The following is a 23,975-nucleotide window of genomic DNA, read 5'->3' as shown; positions in this document are numbered from 1 at the left end:
CAAGGTACAATCGGTTCTTGACTAGCTGTCACTGGCAATGGTACTCTAGAGGTCTACAAGTCTGAAAGCTATATTCCAAATGGAATGGAAATGCAGAGTCCCATTGCTAACATCATTAATTCAGTCTTGCCTCTATCCCACTTATTTCTTTATACACATGTCAAGAGATGTACTTCTAAACTGTAGCCAGGCATAAAAGAGGTGTCATGTATCCCAAATGAGAGGTTAAAATATAATGACAGACACATTAAATACACTGTCCAATGCTTTCACAACAATTTTATGTCCATCTTCTTTTTAAAAGACAGTAACTCAAATACAATTACAGGCTCTTACAGAATTAAAATCCAATCGTGGTTGAACAATAAAAAACTTGAAGAGGATGGCTGAATTATGCAAAAATCATATAAAAAAGAAAGCTCACTAACAAAATTGAATCCTGTCTTTAACGGCATCTGTGTCCAGATACAAGCCTTCCTGCATATTATTGAATTTCAGTTTTTGTTCTCTACAAAATTATTATAATAAATTCTAACTTTTTAAAGCATATTGGAATAAAAGTATCATATTCCATCTACATCAGTGGGCAGATCATGACAGAATGTACATTTTTTTCCACTCCAATTTCTCTTTTTCTATGGAGATTCTCAATCATCCAGATCATGGTTGTCCCAGAGGTGCTTTTTCAAAAGGCAACTGGACAAAATCCAGTTGCCTTTTGAAAAAGCACCTCTGCGACATCCAATTTCCCTTCCTTCCAATCTCTTCCAACTGATTCCTCCAAATTCAACATAGTTACAATATTGTGTGTAGATGTTTTCCATACTTGCATGTGCAACTGAAAACATGAAGCAAATATTCTGCAATTTTATAACAGCAAGTTATAGTTAAACCTGGGACACTGAATAAGAAAAAGTTATTACCCATAATGCAATCTCAGATTAATATATGAAATTATCCACACACAATAGTTCAAATGTTTTCTGCTGGAAGATTGGGAATTGCTCTGTATATACTTTTCTCTTCTCAAAATCTGTGTTGTTATACACACACACACACACACACACACACACATTAGATGGATTAAAAAGAAAAAAAAAGGTGTGCTTTCAGTAATTTGCCCACATTTCTTTTTCTCTGGAGTAGATTAAGAGATTGATAGAAAGAAGAGAGGAATGAATTTAAAAATGAAAGAATCTACAGAATGTGAAGAACAGAACCCCAAAACATCATGTATAGGAACAGTCACCCTCCCTCCCCAAATCCACAGAAACAAAATTCACATTTTGAAAAAGATACTTCTAATTTGGTTCTTTATATTTATATTTATATTAAGCATCTTTTCTTTTAAAAAAAGTGAAATTAAGATTAACAACTGGACTATCCTGTCAGCTAGTTGCCTAATAAGATTATCCTAATGAACAACTGATAATACAGGTTAAAATGTTCTGGAAATAGCCAGACAGAATCTTAGTCTTCAGTTAAATTATCTCATCCTTTTGATGCTTTAATTACATATTTTAATTTATATCCCAGGGTGGAGTTTATAGAAATTGCTTAGGAAACCTGTATACTTAATGAACAGTAATACCAACAAGCTTCCTCAAAAGAAAAGTTCTACATTACTACAGATATTTGACCAAGACTAAATAAAGCACATACCGGTAGTTTTTTGTGTTTCAAGGGGGAAAAAAATCTTCTCAACTGTGCAGGAGAAAATAAAGGGCCTCATTCACAATTATCACAAAAGACTACAAGCCATTATTTATGCTTAAAGGCAGCATACTGTTCACAATATTAAGAACTACCGGTAAGTATATGCAAACTTTTGAGCAGAACCTTTTTATCATTTCCTTTATCGGTATGGTTTGTTTAAGGATTGTCCTATTCTGTTATACCTAATAGTTTAATTTGAAACACATTACAAATTAAAAAATGTTTTTGTCTGATCAGCCATATTTGCTTATGAAATGGTCCATATCTTACAAAATCTACCAGAGGTATATAAATTTATGAGCACAACTGTAAGATCAGTAAGTTCAGCAAAGTTAGACAAAAATGGAATGCACAAGCATTGGTGTTTCTCCTAATTAAACACATGCTATCCTAAAGTTATACTATTATCTGATCCCAACACAAAACCAAATTTCAAGTACACTGGGAATTCAACAAGCTTTTTTGCACATGTATAAACAGCTTCCATAAGATATAATTGTTCATATGGTAAAAACAAAAAAAACGATATCAATATCCACTTATTGCCGAATATTCCCACTTCAATTACCATATTTATCCAGTCATATAACTGTTAGTTTAGCAAGACTAAAAATAATAGAGGATTGTAAGTAATTTTAGACTGATTCTAGCAGTCTTTCTAAAATGAAATATTTTTCAATTATAAAATGTAATAGCAACACAACTATCATTTGCTAATATGCGTAGAATTTGTTGAAATGCAATTGTTAAGTAATTAACTTTTAATTTTAAAAAAGCCTTAGATATACTTCCACACAAAACTATGTTGTAGAGGAATGCTCTGAATCAGAGATATTATTCAGCAATCAAGAGCCTAATTTTGCATTTCTTTCTTTCTTTCTTATTTTATTCAGTTTTGTGGTAACCCAGCTGATCAAAGACTGAAAAAAGAATCTGGCCAATTGGAGGAGCAATACACACTAACCGTAGATGAACATAATCTAGCATAATTAAAAGGAGCTTCACAACCACTATATTCTAAGGCCTGGGAGAACAACCAGCTTTCCAACAGCTTCCTAAATGTTATAAAAATGGGAGCCACCTGAAATTTCAACTACCGGCTTGGTGGAAGGCCACAACACAAAGTGGGTACATTGATACAACATGAAGAGCCTCTGGTAAAATACCCCAAATAACCAAAATAAATATTTCTTCTAACAAAGCACATTCATGTTATTGCAAATACTACTTTTCTTAAAGGGCAACTGTACTGTCCAAAATTAGTTCTTCCTCTGTATAACAGTTCAGACTCTTCCCACTACTGTCCCTCTTTCAGACCTACTGCTGGTTTTACTTTGGTGCTCCATGCATATTATTACAATTCTGATAACAAATAGCAGAAGAGTCCTTGTAGAAAGTTTATTGAATGTAAACATACATATGGATTTAGAGGAAAATTCTCATTAAAATGTTTCCAAAAAGGTAAAGCATGAGATATGGGATGAAGAGGTCACTGGCTGAAATATTACAGTTGTCTAGTTATTAAAAATGTTTGTACTTTTCTTGATGAAGGGAGAAATCATTTCTTTCTATATTTTTTTCTTTCTTTTCTATTTTTCCCTTTCCCTATTCCCCCTTTTCCCCTCTGAACCTTTTACATTTTGTTTTTTATATTTCTCTGTATTAGTTTTTTATCTTTATCTTTTTAAAACTCAATAAAATTATTACAAAAACTGATGTTTCAGAAAAATATTGCTGTTTCTTTTCTATCTCTGTTGGGGGCCTTACTCCACCCTGAGGAAGCAAACTCAGCTAAACACCAATTGTGTTTGACAATCATAATTGCATTTCAGAACTAAAATTGGTTAATTATGTGTAAATTAATTGTTATCTCTTGCTTACAAATGCCAGGAATGTTATAAGAGAGGAAACTCCACCTCTGTATTCAGATGGTCCCAAAATTACTACCTTTAATAATGGAAAGCAGAGGATGTAACAATACAGGGTGTGCCCTTGGCAGAATAGCAAATGAGGCATGTAATGACAGCAAATAAAATGTTTTTGCCTTTAGTTGAGCAGCACACCAGCATATTCTAAATGCCTGAAATATTATCCTCACCAGACACTATTAGGTTTTCTTCATAAAATTTGTCATCATTTAAATGCATCTTGACATTTTTCAGAACATGAAGTCAATTTGCATCTAAACGATTTTTTAAAAAAATGTTCTGCTCATTATATTTCTTTCTGTGGTTCTAATGAAAAAACTACTAAAATTCAGTGACAAAGTTCATTTTGTACAATATGTCAAAAATATGTAGCTTTAAACAATGTTTTGGGCTTCATGAACAAATGAGGGAACAAGAGTTTTAACTTGGAACATTTAAAAAAATAGAAAATCATCTATTAACCAAAATCTTGATTAATTTTATATTGTGTAATCTCTTCTATGAGCTAAAGCTATGTTTCTTTACAGTGGCTCTAATTAATATTAAGACAACTAAATAAACGGAGGAAAAACAATTGCTATGCATGCTCATCCCAGCCAAGAAGTGACTTGATCATGGCACAAAATGTATTAACCTGCATGTGTCAGGCCCAAGATTAATTGGAACAAGCCATAAACTCCTAGCATAAATGCTGAAGTCACCTCACACCAATAAGGGAGTGGTTTCCAACATCAGTCCAAAGACTAGGTCAAGTTTAGATCAAATAAAGATTGTGCTGCTCAGCAGGATGTTTGATAGACTAGCAGGAATTTATTAATTTACATTTATAATGTGGTTAAGGCATCAGGCTACAAACTGGGAGACTGTGAATTCTAGTCTTGTCCTAGGCACATTGCCAGTTGGGTGTGACCTTGAGCCACTTCTGATTTTGGAAATGTAAAATACTGCCAATAAAACTGCCAGTCATCAGCAGTCACACTTTCTTCTACTCATTTGGCAACAACTCTGAAACCCTAGTTTGTCTTTCTGACTTAATATAACATACACACATTCACACTTCAACAACTCAGCAGCAGGATTCTTGAATCCAGACAGGAAGTGCATAATTAAGCTTACAATATACTTAGGCTACCATATGAAAAGAAGATGATTCAGGTTCTATATGTTTATAAAAAGGAATTGTCAGCCTCAAGGTAGTGACAAGGAAGTGATTCAAGTAACTGCTGCCATCCTGGCATACAAACAAACCAACAAGGGAGAATTAAATTCTCATTCTGGGATTGTTAGCTAGGTAGTAATACAGAAGTAGAATGCTAGAAATCGTATGATGGAGTCTGTTCCTCCCAATAAAGTTACTGAACCAGTACTCAAACTTAAAAAATGCAGGGGCACTTCAATTCACCCCCCCCCCAACAATGCCCTTTAGGCTGCCCTGCACTTTCAGGGTAGCAAGCAATCCCAGAGCCACGCAGCTTCTCCAACAAACATTTCCTACATGTGGCTCCCCAATCTGCTCCAGTGGTGCAGTATCCAGCTGCAGCATCAAAGCAGACCGTTTTCTGAAGACAGCACACCATTCCAAAAGCTCATGGAGCCACATGAAGAAAATGTTCACCGGAGAAGTGGTGTCTGACAGCAAAGGTGGAGAGGCACTCCTGCTTCAGCTGTGGCAGCTGGGTGCAAAAGGTGAAAAGCTGCTGCAGGGGACTGGGAGTGAAGGCAGCTGGGCAAATGAATGCTAGCTGGCGCTTGCCATTGCTGGGGAGCCGCATGAAGAAAGTGTTTGCCAAGAATCTGACGCTTGCTGGAACAGCTCAGGCTTCTTGGGGTGTGGCAAGCAGTTCCAGAGCCAAATGGTTGTGCGGCTGCTTGCTGTCTTGCAAAGCAATGGGCAAGGGTGGCCTAAAGGGCAGAGCGGGAGAGACAGACAGACAGATGGGAGGAGCTGAAGTGCCCCAGTCATAAGTTCATTTCTTCAGCACCATCATAAGTCCAGTCACTGAATGAATGGTGGTAAGTCAAGAGCTATGTGGAGGGTTGAGTTGCTACAACCTTGATATCAGCTCTCCTGGGTAAACTAGATAACATAATTACATGGGCTAAATCTACTTTATTGTAAGGCTACATTCACAGAATCTTGCAAGTCTGAAAGTACAAAATGTCCTACTGCCACTTTTAACTGACTGAGCCACTGGGGCAGGTCCTTTCCAAGTTTCTTCCTCTGACTGTTAAACCAGTGGGAGTTCCTGCCTCTCTTGCCCGATTGTTACCTAGGCAGCATCTCTTTTCCTTGTCTCCCTGGCTGAGACTGCTGAAGCCCCTGAGCTTCCACTTCAGGCCCAGCCCTGGCACTGCCCTCACCAAGTGTCGTACTACAAGGCTGCAGTAGCACACTCTCATCTTGCGCACAGCATCTCTATGTTCCTTAACTGGGACTCCATTCGCTTAACAAGCCACAAGATCACTTAACAACTGCAACTGGGAGTCAACTGCGGTTATTCAGTGTACTGGTTACATGGCATCTTGCTTAATGTTTAATCTTTGCACAATGACTGATATTCCAGTCCTAGTTGAAGATTACCTGTAGTTAGCATCTGAACTGATCCCTGGAACATATTGGAAGGCAATTTGAAATAGGTTTAAGAACCACAGTATTAAGAAAACCAATAGAGGTGTGTTTCCCTGATTAAGATACTGACCAAGGTCATCCACAAAAGCAACCAACGCCGTTTGTGTCTCATGACCAGGTTTAAATCCTAACTGACGAGGATCTAGATAATTCACTTGCTCTATGATCCTCTTCAGTTGATTCTCTTCTACCTTCTCAATACTGTTTCTTAGACACAAACTGGGAACTGGGTAAAAGTTGTCAAACTCAGCTAGGCCTGGGGATGGCTTATTCAAGAAACAGCACACTACCGCATCCTTCAAATTAGGTACCATTATCTCCTACCCTCCTAAAAGGAGGGGGGGATGGTTTCAAATTTGCAAGATTTTGTTACCATAAACTTACAAGAAAGGTAGTGTTGGTACTCATGGTTTTGATTTTTTTTGTTTGGCTACCTTAAAGGGCTGACAAAAGAAAAGTTGCAGCTATTTGTAATTAATACAAATTCTCGTAACTTTAAAATATAATAAGTATAACCATGTCAGAGTTGGGCAAATTTATGGTCTGAGTTAAGAAAGCAAAGAGAAATTCCTTTTTTCAAGTCAAAATATTAGAACCAAAGGCCAGCCATATTAGTTGAACCTGAAACATAAAATTCGACTAGCACCAATCTTTCCTAGTAGTAATAATTTTTTCTGCCCTTTCATTATCAACCATATTTCTTCCCTGGAAAACTGCTGGAATAAAGGTTGAACCACTAAGTCCCACCACTTTGAGGCTTAAGGAATTTCCCCATGAATCTGGATGCTGCAATCAAGTGGGTTGTGTTAGTTTCAATAAATATACTCTGCTCATAAATAGGTGCTCCTTTTCTCTCTCAAGGATTACTCCTAGTATTCTAAAACAGAATTTAACTTAATAAGCCACAATTGCATCCACTGTACTACATAACAAAAACTGTCACAGAAGCTTCTGCACAAATAAAAGACAGATTCATATATCTTTAGTAGAAATTATCTGTAGCCACTAATTTTATTTTAATAGCTCATGTCAATCTGGAAGGAATCTGCGCATGCTTTCTTACAAATCCTTGGGGTAAGCAGTCTCTGCACAAGCCCGTAGGCATTCAATTTAAAACACAAACATATATTTTAATAACTAATTATTCTGTGTGAGCAAAAATAAGACCTACCAGTCAGGAAAAAAAAAATTTAGGCCAGGCCTTTTGTCATCTTTCTCCAAGGCCAAAGATTGTGGGTTTCACCTTTTCAAGAACCCTGATCTCAGACTGTTTAATAGGGGAGCGTGTGTGTGTGTACATACACAGATATTTTGAATGGGTAGCTGAGCTATTATGAGCAGTGGCTGCTTTTAAGAAGCTATCTACAGTATTCCCTATCTATCTCATATCCTTGGCAGCTACCAACAGGATTACATTAATTAGAAGCATAGCAGAAGGGGGCAGTAGCCATTTCTATTGAACTTTGGTCCAGATGATAGAACAAGATGTCAACAACTAGAGAACATATGCCAACAAACAGGCACCCAAATGGCTTTTGGCCCAGTTAGTTGGACTCCAGACTACACCCTACTTGGATCTACTAATTGAAATAAACACCTCAACTTGTGTCATAAAATTATTCCTTTTCCATGTGATTTTATATGTGATTCTCTGTGTTGCCATTTTGTTTAAAATTGTATCTAACAGGGTGGTTTTGATTTAAATCAAGTCAATTTAAATCACAATTTAAATCATGATTTAAATCACTAGTAAAAAGGCCTGATTTAAATCAACTCGATTTAAATCATAATTTTAAAAGAGCAACTGTCAACTCTGTCCCACAGCGGCTCCTCCTCTGACCTGCTGTTGACAGTCCCATTCACTTTAATGAGACAGCTGGTGATGCGGCAGTGCCGCAACAAGGTGAGGGACGTGGTGGGAAGCAGGTGAGTGGATGCCCGCTAACAGGAGTTGCCATGATGAAATGACAGGTGCTCTTTAAATGTAAGGACTCATTCTTGCTGGTAGTTAGAATCTTTAATGTTATTATTTGCAAACAAAATGAAGGTTTCCTATTTAGAATAATAAGGAGTCAGGTTACTAAAACAGGGATATCAGAACCGATTTTAGGTTAATAGGTTAATCACATATAGTTGGAGAACGCCTGGTACAGATGTATTTCTCTTCAAACAGTCATATAGTTTGTAGTGTACGTAGATTTGTAAAAACAATGGGATAAAGGAATATTCTTGAACTTGGTATTTTATGATTTATCTCATGATTACTGTGAAGTTGTGTGAATGCAGCAGTGCAGTGCCTGTTATCTCAGCTTGCAGAGCTTGGATTCATTAAATGAGTTTACCAAAAATGTAAATATTGCAGAATATACAGCCTCATGATACATAACTAAGTTCCATTTCGTACTGAATAAACTAAATTATTAATGAATCTTAAATAGAGAACTATATTTAAATATAGTGGACAGGATTATGCGTAGGCTGAGCGCTGCAACTTGTTTATTGGACCCATGTCCCTCCTGGCTGGTATCGGCCGCGGGGGAGGTGACAGGGGGCTGGCTCCAGGCAGTTGTCAATGCTTCATTGACAGAGGGTGTCTTCCCCTCCGCCTTAAAAGAGGCAGTGGTAAGGCCCATCCTCAAGAAGCCTGCTCTGGACCCGGCCTCGTTGAATAACTATCGTCCTGTCTCCAACCTTCGCTTTGTAGCAAAGGTTGTCGAGAGTGTTGTGGCGCGTCAGCTTCCGCAATTCCTGGATGAAGCGGACTATCTGGACCCGTACCAGTCCGGTTTCAGACCCAGTTACAGCACGGAGACGGCATTGGTTGCACTGGTAGATGATCTCTGGCGGGCCCGGGACAGGGATTGCTCCTTTGTCCTGGTCCTACTTGAACTCTCAGCAGCTTTTGATACCATCGAACATGGTATCCTGCTGCGACGGCTCGAGGGGTTGGGAGTGGGAGTCACTGTTTTACGGTGGTTCTCCTCCTACCTCTCAGACCCCTCTCAGTGGCAGGGGAGGCAGAGATCTACCCCGAGGCCCCTTTCTTGTGGGGTACCTCAGGGGTCGTTTCTCTCCCCCCTCCTGTTCAACATCTATATGAAGCCGCTGGGTGAGATCATCCGTGGCTTTGGGGTGAGGTATCACCAATATGCCGATGATACCCAGTTGTTTATCTCCACCCCGAGCCAACCCAGTGATGCCCTTGACGTGATGTTCCGGTGCCTGGAGGCGGTGCGGGTCTGGACGGGAAGGAACAGGCTCAGGCTGAACCCCTCCAAGACCGAGTGGCTGTGGATATCGGCATCTCGTACTGTCTAAAAAGTTCCATCTCTTCTTATGGGGGGGAGCTATTGCCCCCTCAGAAAGGGCCCGCAACTTGGGTGTCCTCCTGGATTCACGGCTTAATTTGGAAGATCATCTAACTGCCGTGACCAGGGGGGCTTTTGCACAGGTTCGCCTGGTACGCCAGTTGCGCCCCTTTTTGGACCGAGGTGCCCTATGCACGGTCACCCATACCCTTGTCACCTCTCGCCTGGATTACTGCAATGCTCTCTACATGGGGCTGCCCTTGAAGTGCGCCTGGAGGCTTCAACTGGTGCAAAATGCGGCCGCACGGGTGCTTATGGGAGCATCTCGATACTCCCATGTTACACCACTCCTGCGCGAGCTGCATTGGCTTCCGGTTGCCCTCCGGGTGCGACTCAAGGTGCTGATAATCACCTTTAAAGCCCTACATGGCTTAGGCCCGGGGTACTTGCGAGACTACCTGCTGCCAATGTCAACCTCCCATCGCCCAGTTCGCTCCCACAGAGTTGGCCTCCTCAGGGTGCCGTCGGCCAGGCAATGCTGGCCGGCGACCCCCAGGGGGAGAGCCTTCTCTGTGGGTGCACCGACCCTCTGGAACGAACTGCCCCCGGAGCTGCGGATGGCCCCTGACCTTCGGTCCTTCCGCCGTGACCTGGTTATTCCAACAAGCGGGCCTGGACTGATCATGGTTTTTAAATTTGGTTTTTTATTGGTTTAAATTGTTCTTATTTCTTATATTGTTTAATCCTCTTTTAATTTTTGTATTTATATCTTTTAACTTTTTATTGTTGTGAGCCGTGCTGAGTCCTCAGGGAGAAGGGCGGCATATAAATTTAATAAACCTTAAACCTTAAATATGTAGCATTTTATTAAAATAAATTTGATAAAAATAAAAAAAATCTGATTTAAATAAAAAAAATCTGATTTTTTTATTTTTTATTTTAAAAAACCATTGAACCAAGATAATCATACTATAACCAAAAGGAAGACAAGGAAAGTAGCTGAATTGGCAAATTTTTAAGAGCAGTGAATCTCTTCTTGACAAAATAACTTAACCTACAAAAACCAGATGTTATGATAAAAATGTGATTTCAAACTACTACACCATAGAAACCTATCCAAGTGGCCTATTCAGGCCTACATCCCTGACTATTTTGGCATATGGAATGTCCAGATTGAATTAGTCCTTACAATGTCTCAAAAATGACTGATGCACCCCTTCAGGTAGATACAAGATGAATTATTTTGTCCACTGAATACTGTATAGTCTATTATCACACAAATGCTTACATGACAAATCATAATTTATGGTTTTCCTAGCTCAGAACCACCAAACACTACAGGAAAACGCGTTGAATATTTCCCATTTAAGAGGACATTCCCTGAAAAAAATCAGTTCAAAAAGTGATACAGCATTTTTGGAATAAGACTTTCAAACTTATTCAGAAAGTAGTTAGTTGCGTTTTTTAAGCCTTAAAGCCTGAATTGCTTGCTATAATAAAAAAAAATCCCGTAACGTGAAAAGAGAGTCAAGAGAAAAAAAATCTTAAAGTTTGGTAACTAATGAAAAGAAAACATGAACTTCCAGAGAAGTCCTATCTATTCTATATACATTTGTAAAATTATAATTTCAAATCATTTTCAAATTCCAGGAACCCTTATGACAGTATTGTATTTCAATCCATTGCTAAAATCAAAATAGCCACATCATAAATAAAGCAGAAACAATAAATTTAAAGTGACAAAATCAAAGAAAAAATAAATTTATAAAACCAACAACAATCAACCTACACTTGCAATTTTTTAAATAAAAGTGTAAGGTTTTCCACTTAGCCTCACAATTGTCCCAGCATTACTCAGGGATTTAAAAGAGCCAAAAGAAAGTCCTGAGTCGAGCTTTCAGCAAAGAATTACAACTTTATTTTGAACAAAACAGAGAGGGGTGACCTTATTCCTCTTTGTGGCTGGTAGAGGAATGAAGGCAACAACCAGGAAAGATGTCTTCCACCTTTTATACCTTTTCAGAACAAAAAGATCAGGTCTTTGTATCAGGAACAAAAAGGTACAGAAAAACAATTCCAAGTTGATGACTCCTACACAGTGTCCATCCATAACTCCTTTCCCCCCCTCCCCTTACCATGCTCTTTTCATGTAAGCAATCGCCTGTATGTTTAACATGACTTTTCCTTTTTCCAATATACATAAAGTATCTACTCAGGCAATTGGCTACAAAATAATGATTACAAAGTAACAAAACAATAATTACATAACACTACAAGTATCAATATAAAATGGTTACTATATATATAAAATAGCTGCTAGTGTCAAGCTTAAACATACTAAAGTCATAAACACAATAAAATCCCTTCAAAAGCATTTAACTATTTTCATTAACTAGAACCTATGGATTTTTAAAGCAGAAATTATTAAATAATATATTCAAAACAATTTATATTTCTAGGATCCTTAGATTTTTTTAAAAAATGCAATAGAAGAAAAATAGCACATTACCAAAGGAAGTGAGGAAAGAAAAACAGGTAGTTGTATAGGCAATAAAAGCCTTACCAATGTTTGTGCCACAAGATATATGACACTATTTTATTTACCAGATTAGGAGCTATTCACAAGGTAATTAATATCTTCAGATTAGAATTGCAATTAATATAATTCAAAATATGTTTTTAAAAAGTAGCTGCTTGGCAAAACCCCCCCCCAAAAAAAATCCATTCAGGCAACACTTGACAATTTAAACCTGTGACCACTGTCAGCCAGTTTAATGACTTATTTTAATCAATTTCTTTAATAAGTATATAGGACACTACACAACATGGATATAAGGCATTTCACAAATTGGTGTTGCTAGCTTGCATAGTAACTTTCAGTATATACAGAGGGTATTAATCTGTACAAAACCTTTATTTTAATAGCAAAAGAAGTAAACAAAGTTGCTTGCTTATTCAACACAAAAGACTGCCTGCCTTAAGGTACTTCTTAATGTTATCAACAACTAATAATTTAAAGTGAACCAAACAGTTAAAAGTGAAAATCAAGTGGTTTTCTCTCATTCTCTTAGAACAAATTATAGTAATAATTACCATTATACAGTGGCTATTTGGGCATCATTATAGATATATCTGGGAATCTACTGTTTCCACCCTTTTTAATGTAAAATTTTGATATCTCTGCAAGTTATTCTAAACATTAGTATTAAAGTATGAAATATACAATAATTTAGACTTTCTGTCTTGCACAGTAGCACAGCAGCCAAGGGATTTCAGGGCTGAATTTCTTCCTGTTAGGGGACCCTAAATGGGCCAGAAGCCGCCCCGAAGAGGCAGCAAAGAAGGAAGTCCTGCAGACCATGGAGAGATGGCAGTCAACCAGATCAGTCCAGATGAAGCCTTCCAGAAACCAACAGGAGAAAGGCTAGCCTAACTTCAGAGTCTAGCCCAAGCTACAAGCAACCAAAGTCAAAAAGCACTATTTTAAGCTGATTGTAAACAGTGTGTTTGAATCTGGGTAAGATCATCGATTTTCTCTATCCTACTTATTAACTTTCCTAGGGGAAAAAAATTCCCAAGAAACAAAAAAACTCAAAATGTGAAGGAGGGGGATTTTTGCCCCATCCTTTTACTAACGGAAGCGGCAAATTAAACCTTTTATGGAGGCCAAAACATACAGAAATGAAATGAAATGACTATAAAACCTAATTTTGGATAAGTTTGGAAATGTTGAATGGTTAAGATTCTCATTTTAAAGGCAATTTTCTATTTTAATAATTTGAAAAATAAACTGGTGCTAACCTCTAGTGGTAGATAAAGACTATGACAGCTATGGCTTTTATACAGGACTTGGCAAAATCTGGAAAAAACTAATCTGTGCCTGTGACCTTCAAAGCTATAACAATAGAGAACAGCTGTGACAAAAAAAGACAACAATTTGGGTTGCAGACAAAGAGAGGATTATAAACTTCAGGAAACCTTTTTGAATTATAAATATCTACTAAACTGTAACTCTAAAGCTATTTGCAGAGAAAAGAAAACCTCGATTCTTGACCACTATGGAAAATCAGAGACTTGCAGAAAGAACTTATCAAGAAAAAATAAATACCTTTCAAGAGGAGACATAAGAGATGCTGCAACTAATTCAAACAACAATGACTTCAAACCACAAAGAAATCCAAAATAACTTTGAAAACATATACCAATTCATCTCCAATTTAACTTTACAACAACAAAAAATAATCCCAGGAAATAACAATAGAGAAGAAGCAGATAAAACAGATAACTTAACACAAATTCGAGGATAGAGACTCAAAAGATGGAAGTTAACACAACAAAGAAGTATGATTTAACTCAAGTGGAAAAAATTTTACAAGAAATATTGGTTTTGGAAAAGGCAACTTATACTTTAAGACCACAAGACAAATTTGAGGATAAGAAAAAAGACTGGTCAAAATGGACTGCAGAGATGTCAGGAATACCACTAGAACTGGAGAGACAAAAAATGATAAGAGATACAGAGAGAAAAAGAAAGAAAAAGTTTTTCAACAAACATGAAAGAGCAAATGTCTCTTACAAAGATATTGTACTTGACTTATTTTTATATCTACAATGACACCTACAAGAATATGGAAAGACTTTTTGATTCAGCAGAATATATTGATTAAAGATATTGGGCAAAAGAAGAAGGCCAAAGTGAAAATTAAGAAAATAGATGATGGGACTTATCAGAGAGAATATTTAAAAAAGAAACACCTGTTTGAATATGGTTAAAGTAATAGAAAGATTTTGGATATGAATTTTACTTTAAGAGGGAGGAGTCCCTCAAATAACATAGTACTCTCTCTTTCTTCTCTTCTCTTATCTGATTTTTTGATATGAATAATATAAGAGTTAGAATGGCTTATATATAAAGACATATTTTAGATATTTAAATGTGATTGATTTTTAAAAAATTGCAATGGATTTAAAAAAAATATTCTGAATAAGAGTTAAAAGATCAGATAACTAGATTTATTAAATGAAATATTTAAAGATTAAATATATTCTTAATTATGGTAAAAAAGAATGGAAAAATTTTGGAAATAAATATGTATTAGCTTAGGAGAAACCTGGACTTTCAGTAGTATACTATCTTTTTATCCCTCTTTACTCTTGTTCTTTTTCTCTCTTTTTTAGTATTATTTATTCCTTAAGTAAGGTAAACATTATGAGATGGTTTACATGAGAAAAAATAGAATCAAATATCGAAATGTAATTAACTTTGAGAAAATCTTAACCAGTAAGAATGTCTTGAATATTGTGGGAAAAACAAATGTAAACAAGAACTGTAAACGGGATCTATGATGAGGCAACCAGAATGACTAGATAGAAAAGAAATATTAATGTGATTATTATTTGCAGAAATATTAGAAATTTTTTTATATTCAGTTGTTATCTATCAAAACAATAAGAATTGTATTAACTTAAGGTTGGTAAAAGAGAATATTATGGGAAGAAGAGGAAATCAAATAAAGCTATTATGTGGATTATAGATCATAGAAACCAATAGTTAGAGAATGTTTTTTAAATGTAAACCCAGACAACACAGTTTACCGAATATTAAGGTGACCATGTTAAAAAATTAATAAAATATATTATAAAAAAGAAATATATAATAATTTAAGACTAGACACTCAATTAAAAATTGAGTACCACAATATGAACAGTTCAGTTCTATATCTTTCTTTGATATTTGATATTACATATGTAACATTGCTCAATATTTTGGGGAAACACACCATAAAAGCCCACTCAGATGTTTTTCACAGTAGATCATGACAAGTAATAATCATATGCCTGCTTTTTTAAGGATCATTTCAACTTTTCCTAATAGCAATCTACTAACCACTATTCAAGACAGATATGAAGACAAAGATATGAAGAATCTATGTCTGTCTCTGTTGGCATTAAAATATTTGCTGTCCTTTTTTAGTATTCTCACAGAAGCAAATCTTTCTAAAACTAAAATCACTATAGAGTACATACTATTCAATTTTAATAACTTATTTTTCAAATATGAATCCACATATTTGATAGTGATTGTTTTTGTTTTAGTAATTAAAAAGAATTAATCTGTGCAGCATAATAGCAAAGAAATAATAGTATAACATTTTAAATGGTTTTATGACATTAATATGGCATATTTTAAATAAAATACCTGTCTTCATATAATATACATAGTTGAGTATAAATATAAACACATTTAGGTTTTTGACTAATGAACATTTAAGACCACAAGAGGATGACAAAATTAAAACATGCACGAACATATACTGCATTACAATTTTATGAGTATGTTAGAGCAAAATCTCAAATTGTTATTTGGAGAAAGAGAAAATTACACTATATGAATATATTATACGAAGTTTATTTTAATGTATATCTTTCATACTACAATGAAATTGTGCTTCCTGAAAACTTCAATAATTTATGAATCTCTGTTTATGAAAGATATATAATTAATATAATATATTCCTCTGCTCAAGTAGGGGGCTGGACTAGAAGACTCCCAAGGTCCCTTCCAGATCTATTCTATTCTATTCTATTCTATTCTATTCTATTCTATTCTATTCTATTCTATTCTATTCTATTCTATTCTATTCTATTCTATTCTATTCTATTCTACAGTTGCAAGAGTCTACAGTTGCAAGAAAAAGTATGTGAACCCTTTGGGATTACGTGGAGTTTTGCATGAATTGGCCATAAAATGCGCTTTAAACATCATGTAAGTCACAACAATAGAAAAACACAGTCTGTTTAAAATAATACTACACAAACATTAGCTGTTGTCATGTTTGAATTGAATATAAGATGGAAACATTCACAGTGCAGGGTGGAAAAAGTATGTGAACCCCTAGCCTAATGACTTCTCCAAGAGCTAATTGGAGCCAGGAGTGAGCCAACCTTGACTCCAACCAGTGTGATGATATTGGAAGTGTTGCTGACAGCTGTCCTGCCCTTTAAAAACACACACCTGTTTTGGGTTTACTGGTCTCAAGAAGCACTGTCTGATGTGAACCATGCCTCGCAGAAAAGAGCTCTCAGAAGACCTATGATCAAGAATTGTTGACTTGCATGAAGCTGGAAAGGGTTACAAAAGTATCTCCAAAAGCCTTGATGTTCATGTGTCCACGGTAAGAAAGACAGACTACAAATGGAAAAAGTTTAGCACTGTTGCTACTCTCCCTAGGCGTGGTCATCCTGTAAAAATGACTGCAAGAGCACAGCGCATAATGCTTAATGAGGTCAAGAAGAATCCTAGAGTGTCAGCTAAAGACCTACAGAAATCTCTGGCACATGCTAACAGTTTTGTTGACACATCTACAATAAGGAAAACATTAAACAAGAATGGAGTACATGGGAGGACACCACGGAGGAAGCCATTGCTGTCCAAAAAAAATATTGCAGCACGTTTGAAGTTTGCAAAAGAGCACCTGGATGTTCCACAGCACTACTGGCAAAATATACTGTGGACAAATGAAACCAAAATTGAGTTGTTGGGAAAAACACACAACACTATGTGTGGAGAAAAAAAGGCACAGCACACCAACATCAAAACCTCATCCCCACTGTAAAACATGGTGGAGGGAGCATCATGGTTTGGGGCTGCTTTGCTGCCTCAGGGCCTGGACCAATTGTTGTCATTGATGGGAAAATGAATTCCAGAGTTTATCAGGACATTTTGCAGGAAAACGTACAACCATCTGTCCGCCAACTGAAGCTCTGCAGAGGATGGGTGATGCAACAGGACAATGACCCAAAGCATACAAGTAATTCAACAAAACAATGGCTTCAACAGAACAGAATACGCCTTCTGGAGTGGCCCAGTCAAAGTCCTGACCTCAACCCGATTGAAATGCTGTGGCATGACCTTAAGAGAGCGATTCACACCAGACATCCCAAGAATATTGCTACACTGAAACAGTTTTGTGAAGGGGAGTAGTCCAAAATTACTCCAGATCGTTGTGCAGGTCTGATCTGCAACTACAGGAAACGTTTGGTTGAGGTTATTGCTGCCAAAGGAGGGTCAACCAGTTATTAAGTCCAAAGGTTCACATACTTTTTCCACCCTGCACTGTGAATGTTTCCATCTTATGTTCAATTAAAACATGACAACAGCTAATGTTTGTGTAGTATTATTTTAAGCAGACTGTGTTTTTCTATTGTTGTGACTTACATGATGTTTAGAGCGCATTTTATGGCCAATTCATGCAAAACTCCACGTAATCCCAAAGGGTTCACATACTTTTTCTTGCAACTGTATTCTATTCTATTCTATTCTATTCTATTCTATTCTATTCTATTCTATTCTATTCTATTCTATTCTATTCTAAATATAATTTATGTTAGCAAAATGAAAAAAGAAAGCAAGGATGTAATGCTACAAATAAATTAGGTCAAGACTTAATTTTCCTTTGAACTTTCAAACTAATCATGTTTTCCTGATTGCTAACTACCGTAGGCAAATAAATAATGCATCATCTACTCTAGTTTGCTTACTCAAGGTAAAGAGAGATCTGAAGTCTTGATTTTGCTTAGTGATCTCTCATTAATGATAACTTTCCAGTTAAGTCCTACATTTCATTCGACTTCTTTTATTTTAAACCAAAACGATAGAAATAAGATCTCTGTTAAAACACTGTGTTGTATAGTAAATGCTTAACAAGTAGTTACAATTGTTAACGGAACTCAGAATTTCCAGTCTAAGTTGTAAGTCAAGGTGGCCACATAACTGGACATGAGGACTTATTTGCAGTGATCGTTAAGTGAACACCTAGATGTTAAGCAAATGCCACAATTGTTAAACAAATCAGTGTATTCTATGAGTTTATTTTCCTGCAAACTGGCAAAAAAAAAAATATAAATTGCAGTCATGTGACTGCGGAATGCTGCAACTGGCAAAAAAGTGAGATTATTTTCCATAATTATCAATTTAGTTAAACTGGGTTTAATTATAGTTTACAGCTAGTGTTTGACTTACGACCACAATGGAGCCCAAAACTTCCACTAAGCAAGACAGTTGTTAAGTGAGGTTTTGCCCCATTTATGACCTTTTTTCCAAGTTAAGCAAACCAGTTGTTAAGCGAATCATGCAGTAATACTTATCAAAAATTGGCTGGGAAGGTTACAAATAGTGATCACCTGACCTGGGATAATGCAAGTCTCATAAATGCATGCCAGTTGCCAAGCACCTGAATTTTGATCACATGACTCTGGGGATGCTGCAACAGTCTTAAGTGTGAAAACTGGTCCTAAGTGACCTTTTTCCGTGGTGCTGTAACTTCAAACAGCCACTAAATGAATATTTCTAAGTTGAGGACTACCTGTAATATGCTGTAATATTTTTAAATAATACGTTATATTATTTTATAAGATAGATATTATTTTCTTTGTAAAGGTAAAGAACTGTTGATTTCATGATGTGCTAGTAAAGTTACTTTTAAGGTTATTAAGGCAGCAAAAATGTTGATATGAAATTTTCGATGAGGGATTTAGTTGGGAAACCCTGTGAATAAACTGAGTCCATTCTACTTGCTTGCGGTTCTTAAAAGTGTGGTCTGGAGCCCCTTTCAAATGTTACATGGAGTCAAAGAAATATTTTAAAATTACTGAACTCAGTTTTAATTTCTAACACAGTAAATATTAACACAGTCTACATAAACCATAACTTTTCAGGGTTTTCAATCATCTAAGAATGTAAAGGGGTCCCGAGACAAAAATATTTGAGAACCCCTGTGCTCTGTGACCATGTTTATAAGTTACACTGCTATAAAATGCAACAATTTTATCAATGTTTTCATGAAGAAAAACTTCCAGATGATAAAATATATTTTTCTGTATCACATCTGAAAGTGCAAGCAAATTATGAAATGATTTATCTGCCAAATCTAAAACTTTTCACTGGTAAGATACATTAGTTCTTAACACTTTCCAACAGTGGTTGGTTAGTACTGCCCCCTGGAGGGCATTTTATAAAGGAAATATTTTCCGAGAACAAATATATGCATCTAGACCAGGGGTGTCAAACTCACAACATCACATGACATGCCACAACTTTTTTTCCATTGCCGGCAATGGGGTGGGCGCGGTTTTGCCATGACGCATCTGGCCCGCGGGCTGGCAGTTTAACACCCCTGATTTAGACCTATTTCATGTTGGTAAGCTTTGGTGAACACTTTGTTATCTTTTGAGCATGCTTTTTTAGGAGCACACAAGCCACTTTCAGTATTCTCCTCACCTTATATGCAAGCAGAATGTCACATATTTGTTCCCTAAGCATTTCAACTTATTTATATTAAATTTCTAGGAGTTGTCTCTAAAAGATCTAAAGTAAGGCACTAAAATAAAAAACATGAAGAAGTGAAGAAACAATGTGTATTTGCTTTAAATCCAAATCTGAGGTTACATAAGGAAAGGATACAATTTTCATACCTTTTTTATGAGCTTCTAGGAGATGTCTAGGTGCTTTAGAAATCAGACTCTGAACTAGGAAGATCTTTGGTCTGATTAAAAGAGCAATTATATCCTCAATAGAAGGATGAATAAAGAAAGGAAGTAATAGCTATTTACATAATTTAGTTGGCCACATAACCTTTCAGCAGCCTGATTTAGTACTTTGGTATGAAAAAGCCACCATATTACCCTATAAATAAACTTGCATTCATTATTAGAATCAGAGCTCCCTCTTGTGGCAACTGCATGGACTAGCTCAGTGGTAGGCAACCTTGGCTCTTTTATGACTCATGGACTTCAACTCCCAGAATTCCTGAGCCACCTGTGCTGACTCAGGAATCCTGCGAGTTGAAGTCCACGAGTCATAAAAGAGCCAAGGTTGCTTACCCCTGGACTAGCTTCAATAAAGTGTGTTGAAAAATTTTCTAAGAAATCATTTAAAAGCCTGTGGTTACAAGTTCCATTAGCTACCTTCACAGCTGTCAACACTGAACTATAACTCTTAAGACACATACCATTATCAAACTATTTCATCTGTAAGTGAAGAAAATGTCACAAAGGAATATTAGACTAGCTAATAGCAGTTTAATTTGCAACAAATAATTTAATAGGATGATTAAATACATTGCAGACTTTAGTTTTCCAAATTTCTTGGAACAAGTTAATATGCAAACATACTGCCCAAATTACAACAAAATGGTACAAATTATATTAAACTGTTCCCCAATATTCAAATATGCCCTCAACCACCACTTTCCTATTCTATTATTATTTACTTTTCCAAAGGCAGGAGAAGGAGAGAATTCTTTGGGCAGATGGAAAGGAACTTGAAATAATATTCTGGGCTTTTTTCCTGCTGGTGAAAGAAGTTGTGCATAATTATGCTTCCTCTACCCCTTTCAGGAGAGACTTCCTATATTATATCTGTGACAAACATACCTTCTCCAAACTGAAGGTCTTTGATCTCTTAATTAAGAAATGAAAAGAGATGAATCAAAAAGAAACCACATCTGTTTGCTTATTTTAAGTCAAATGCTTTGAAGGCTTCTGTATATTCAATTTGAACAGGGAGAGATATAAAATTATTAATTTTATATACACTATAATATTGCTATAATTGTTAGAAAATCTTAAGATGGACAAAATATATGGTCTTAAGACAGTAGGTTAGCGTCTCCCTCTGTAATCAAACAAGGCGGAACATCAGGGTCTCCTCAATTCTAGCAGGATGGAAGGAAAAGGCTGGGGTTGAGCACTGTACCTGAAGGAACCCCAGTCTCTCCAACCAATATTAATTTACATAATATAAAGTTGAAGAAATGCAGAGAACTTAGGGTATTTTTTCTTAAACATGTCTAATATGATGAACATTAATAAACTGACAGAAAAATACAAATTGTTGCTTGCAAATTTTCTTGAACTGATGAAACTTTTTCTGATGAAACTTTTAAAATTCAACCACTAAATAAAAATATTCCTCCAAGAAATTGTTCATCAGAACTAATTAAAATTGCACTTTTTAAACTACCTAATTTTCAAGGCTATAATTCTTCAGCTAGCCTTAAGCCTTATGAGACCAAGAATTCTCAAGCTGCAATCTGTCAACCAAAAATATGTATATTGCGATCTTCTACGTGCAATAAAATCCCTTTCGGTTTTTAAGGTAACAAAAATAAAGCATTCATTGAATTCTTGATAAATCACTGTATATTCTGGCAATAGAATAGAATAGAATAGAATAGAATAGAATAGAATAGAATAGAATAGAATAGAATAGAATAGAATAGAATAGAATAGAATAGAATAATAGAATAGAATAGCTTTTTATTGTTATTGTGTATCTGACAACGAAATTAAGTGCTGTCCACAGTGCACACTACACACAAGAACCACAAAAACATACATTATATACACACATCCGGACTAACTGGTTTGATGTGTATTAACAAAGCATAATACTCCAAAAAAACAATAGCAACCTAAAATTATATATTTTAAAGAAGTAATCCATTTCTTTAAAATATCACAATAGATTTATTCATATACATCAAGTGAAGGATGCTTTTTTGATGTCATTGGACTTCTATCCAACTTCTATCCAACTGCTAAGCTTGTAAGCCGCCCTGAGTCTTCGGAGAAGGGCGGGATATAAATGGAATTAAAAATAAATAAATAAAAACATGCCTAACAGTAAGGCATAATAGGAGATGTAGTCCAACATCCTCTGGAGGCTAGAGATTGCTCATCACTGGCATCTGTAACTTGTTTGACATACCTGTGGATTCCATGTAGGGTCCAATTTTTTCACAGCATCAATGTACTCTCGCATTGCCTGCTCAAGACTTGTGTTACCCAATGCTTTCCAAGCTTCCCTAAGACATACATGGAAGAACTATTATTTAGTAGAAGTTAACATATACAGTGTATATTTCTATATCCAATTTATTACCCTAGCTCAGTTTTATACACTACTCTACTCATATATGCATATAAAATCTAGGCAGATCTAAATAGTAACATGCTTTTAATCTAAGCTGGTCTTGTGATAAACACTATTAGTCAGATTCACAGACCTTCAAAATTATTTTGAATATTTCCTAAAAGTAGCTTCCTCTCCTCCCCAATGAATTCTCAAATTAAACTCTAACATAGTTTAATGAAAGAACTACCGATATAAAAATATAGTGCAGTCACTTTTCCAATGAAAAGCAAATATTTTTAGTTTTTCTTTCAATTCAGAAGAAAATAGCTTGGTTGAATCGCAGAGATGAACTGCTAATATAATTGGAGCCTTTTTTTTTTAAAAAAAGTTGCTTTTACAGTAGACACGAAATGTAATTCTGGATAGCAATCAGAGTATTTCAATATGAAAACACCTCTACTTTAATATTGATAAATACTTTAGGCAAATGCAGAGCTCACTGATCAAATATATTAAAGATTGCATTTAATAAATATTAGTAAGCAAAATAAAGACATGCTAATTAAAACTACTGTTTCTATGAAACGAACTAAATTTTGAATTACTGTAATTTTTCTAATAAGTTATGTTTATGGTACGGTGAAGGAGTTCTGTGGGTAGACGTTACTGGTGGTCCTCAACTTATCATAAGTGGGATTGGAATCTCAGCCGTTAAGTGAGATACCCACATAATTGCTTTGCTCATTAACCACAATCCCAAGTCTCCCAGTTGTGCTCATTAAGCAATCACATGGGTTGTTGAGCAATTGTGAGGGGAGGTCTCAGGGGTGGAAATGGTGCCCACAGACATGCGGAAGCCTGTTGTAGCGTAGGGGGTCTGAATTCTCTCTCCACCCCACCATGCCTGGGAGGCCTGGGCCTTCTCGCCACCCCTTCAGAGGTTCCCTCATCACCTTACTGGCGAGGGTGATCATTCTGAAGGCTAGAAAAGCTCTTTTCTGGCCAGGAGGTTAGTGAAGATGATTGTTCTGAAGCTGCAGAAAAAAGTTAAGTGGAGCCAGGCATAGTGGGGGGAGGGAGAAGGCCTGGGCCTCCTGTGCTAGGTGGGCAGAGAAAAATAGCCAGGGAACAAGCTAAGATCTCCAGGACCGTAACAGCTCTGCATGTATGGGTTGGCTAAGAGATGGGGGGAGAAACAGGCAGGGGAGGGAGGAGTTGCAGCATATTCGCAGTTGGTAAGGGCATGTGTGCTGCCAAGCACCCAAATTTTGTTCAAATGAGTGCAAGGGCACTGCAACGGCTGTTAACTTCAGGCTGAGGTTGAGTAGTTGCTAAATGAACAGCTATCAGTTGAGGACTACCTGTATCTATCGAGTTATAATGAAAGGCAGACTTTGTATACATTTGTTTAAATAAATTAATAGATAGGATGCAAGATTATAAGTCTTTTGATCGTGCCATGTTTCTAAGAGTTCTCT

General features: G+C 36.3%; 1 protein-coding gene across 8 annotated transcripts in view; it reads right to left on the bottom strand.

The window, feature by feature from the left end:
* ACBD6 (acyl-CoA binding domain containing 6) overlaps window positions 1-23,975 on the bottom strand; it is a 128,454-nt gene that overhangs the window by 95,081 nt on the left and 9,398 nt on the right. For all 8 annotated transcript variants that reach the window (XR_014026169.1, XR_014026170.1, XR_014026171.1 and 5 more), the window contains exon 3: window positions 22,351-22,447. Coding sequence is in view for 4 of the 8 variants with exons in the window: in XM_081325780.1 (XP_081181906.1) it covers window positions 22,351-22,447 (97 nt within the window). In the remaining 4 variants the exon portion in view is untranslated. The remainder of the gene's footprint in view (window positions 1-22,350; window positions 22,448-23,975) is intronic.

Source organism: Vipera berus, assembly GCF_964194415.1.
Source record: "Vipera berus genome assembly, chromosome: 3".
Classification (NCBI taxonomy): Eukaryota; Metazoa; Chordata; class Lepidosauria; order Squamata; family Viperidae; genus Vipera; species Vipera berus.
The sequence above is the reverse complement of the archived record's forward strand: the minus strand, read 5'-3'. Positions and strand labels throughout refer to the sequence as shown.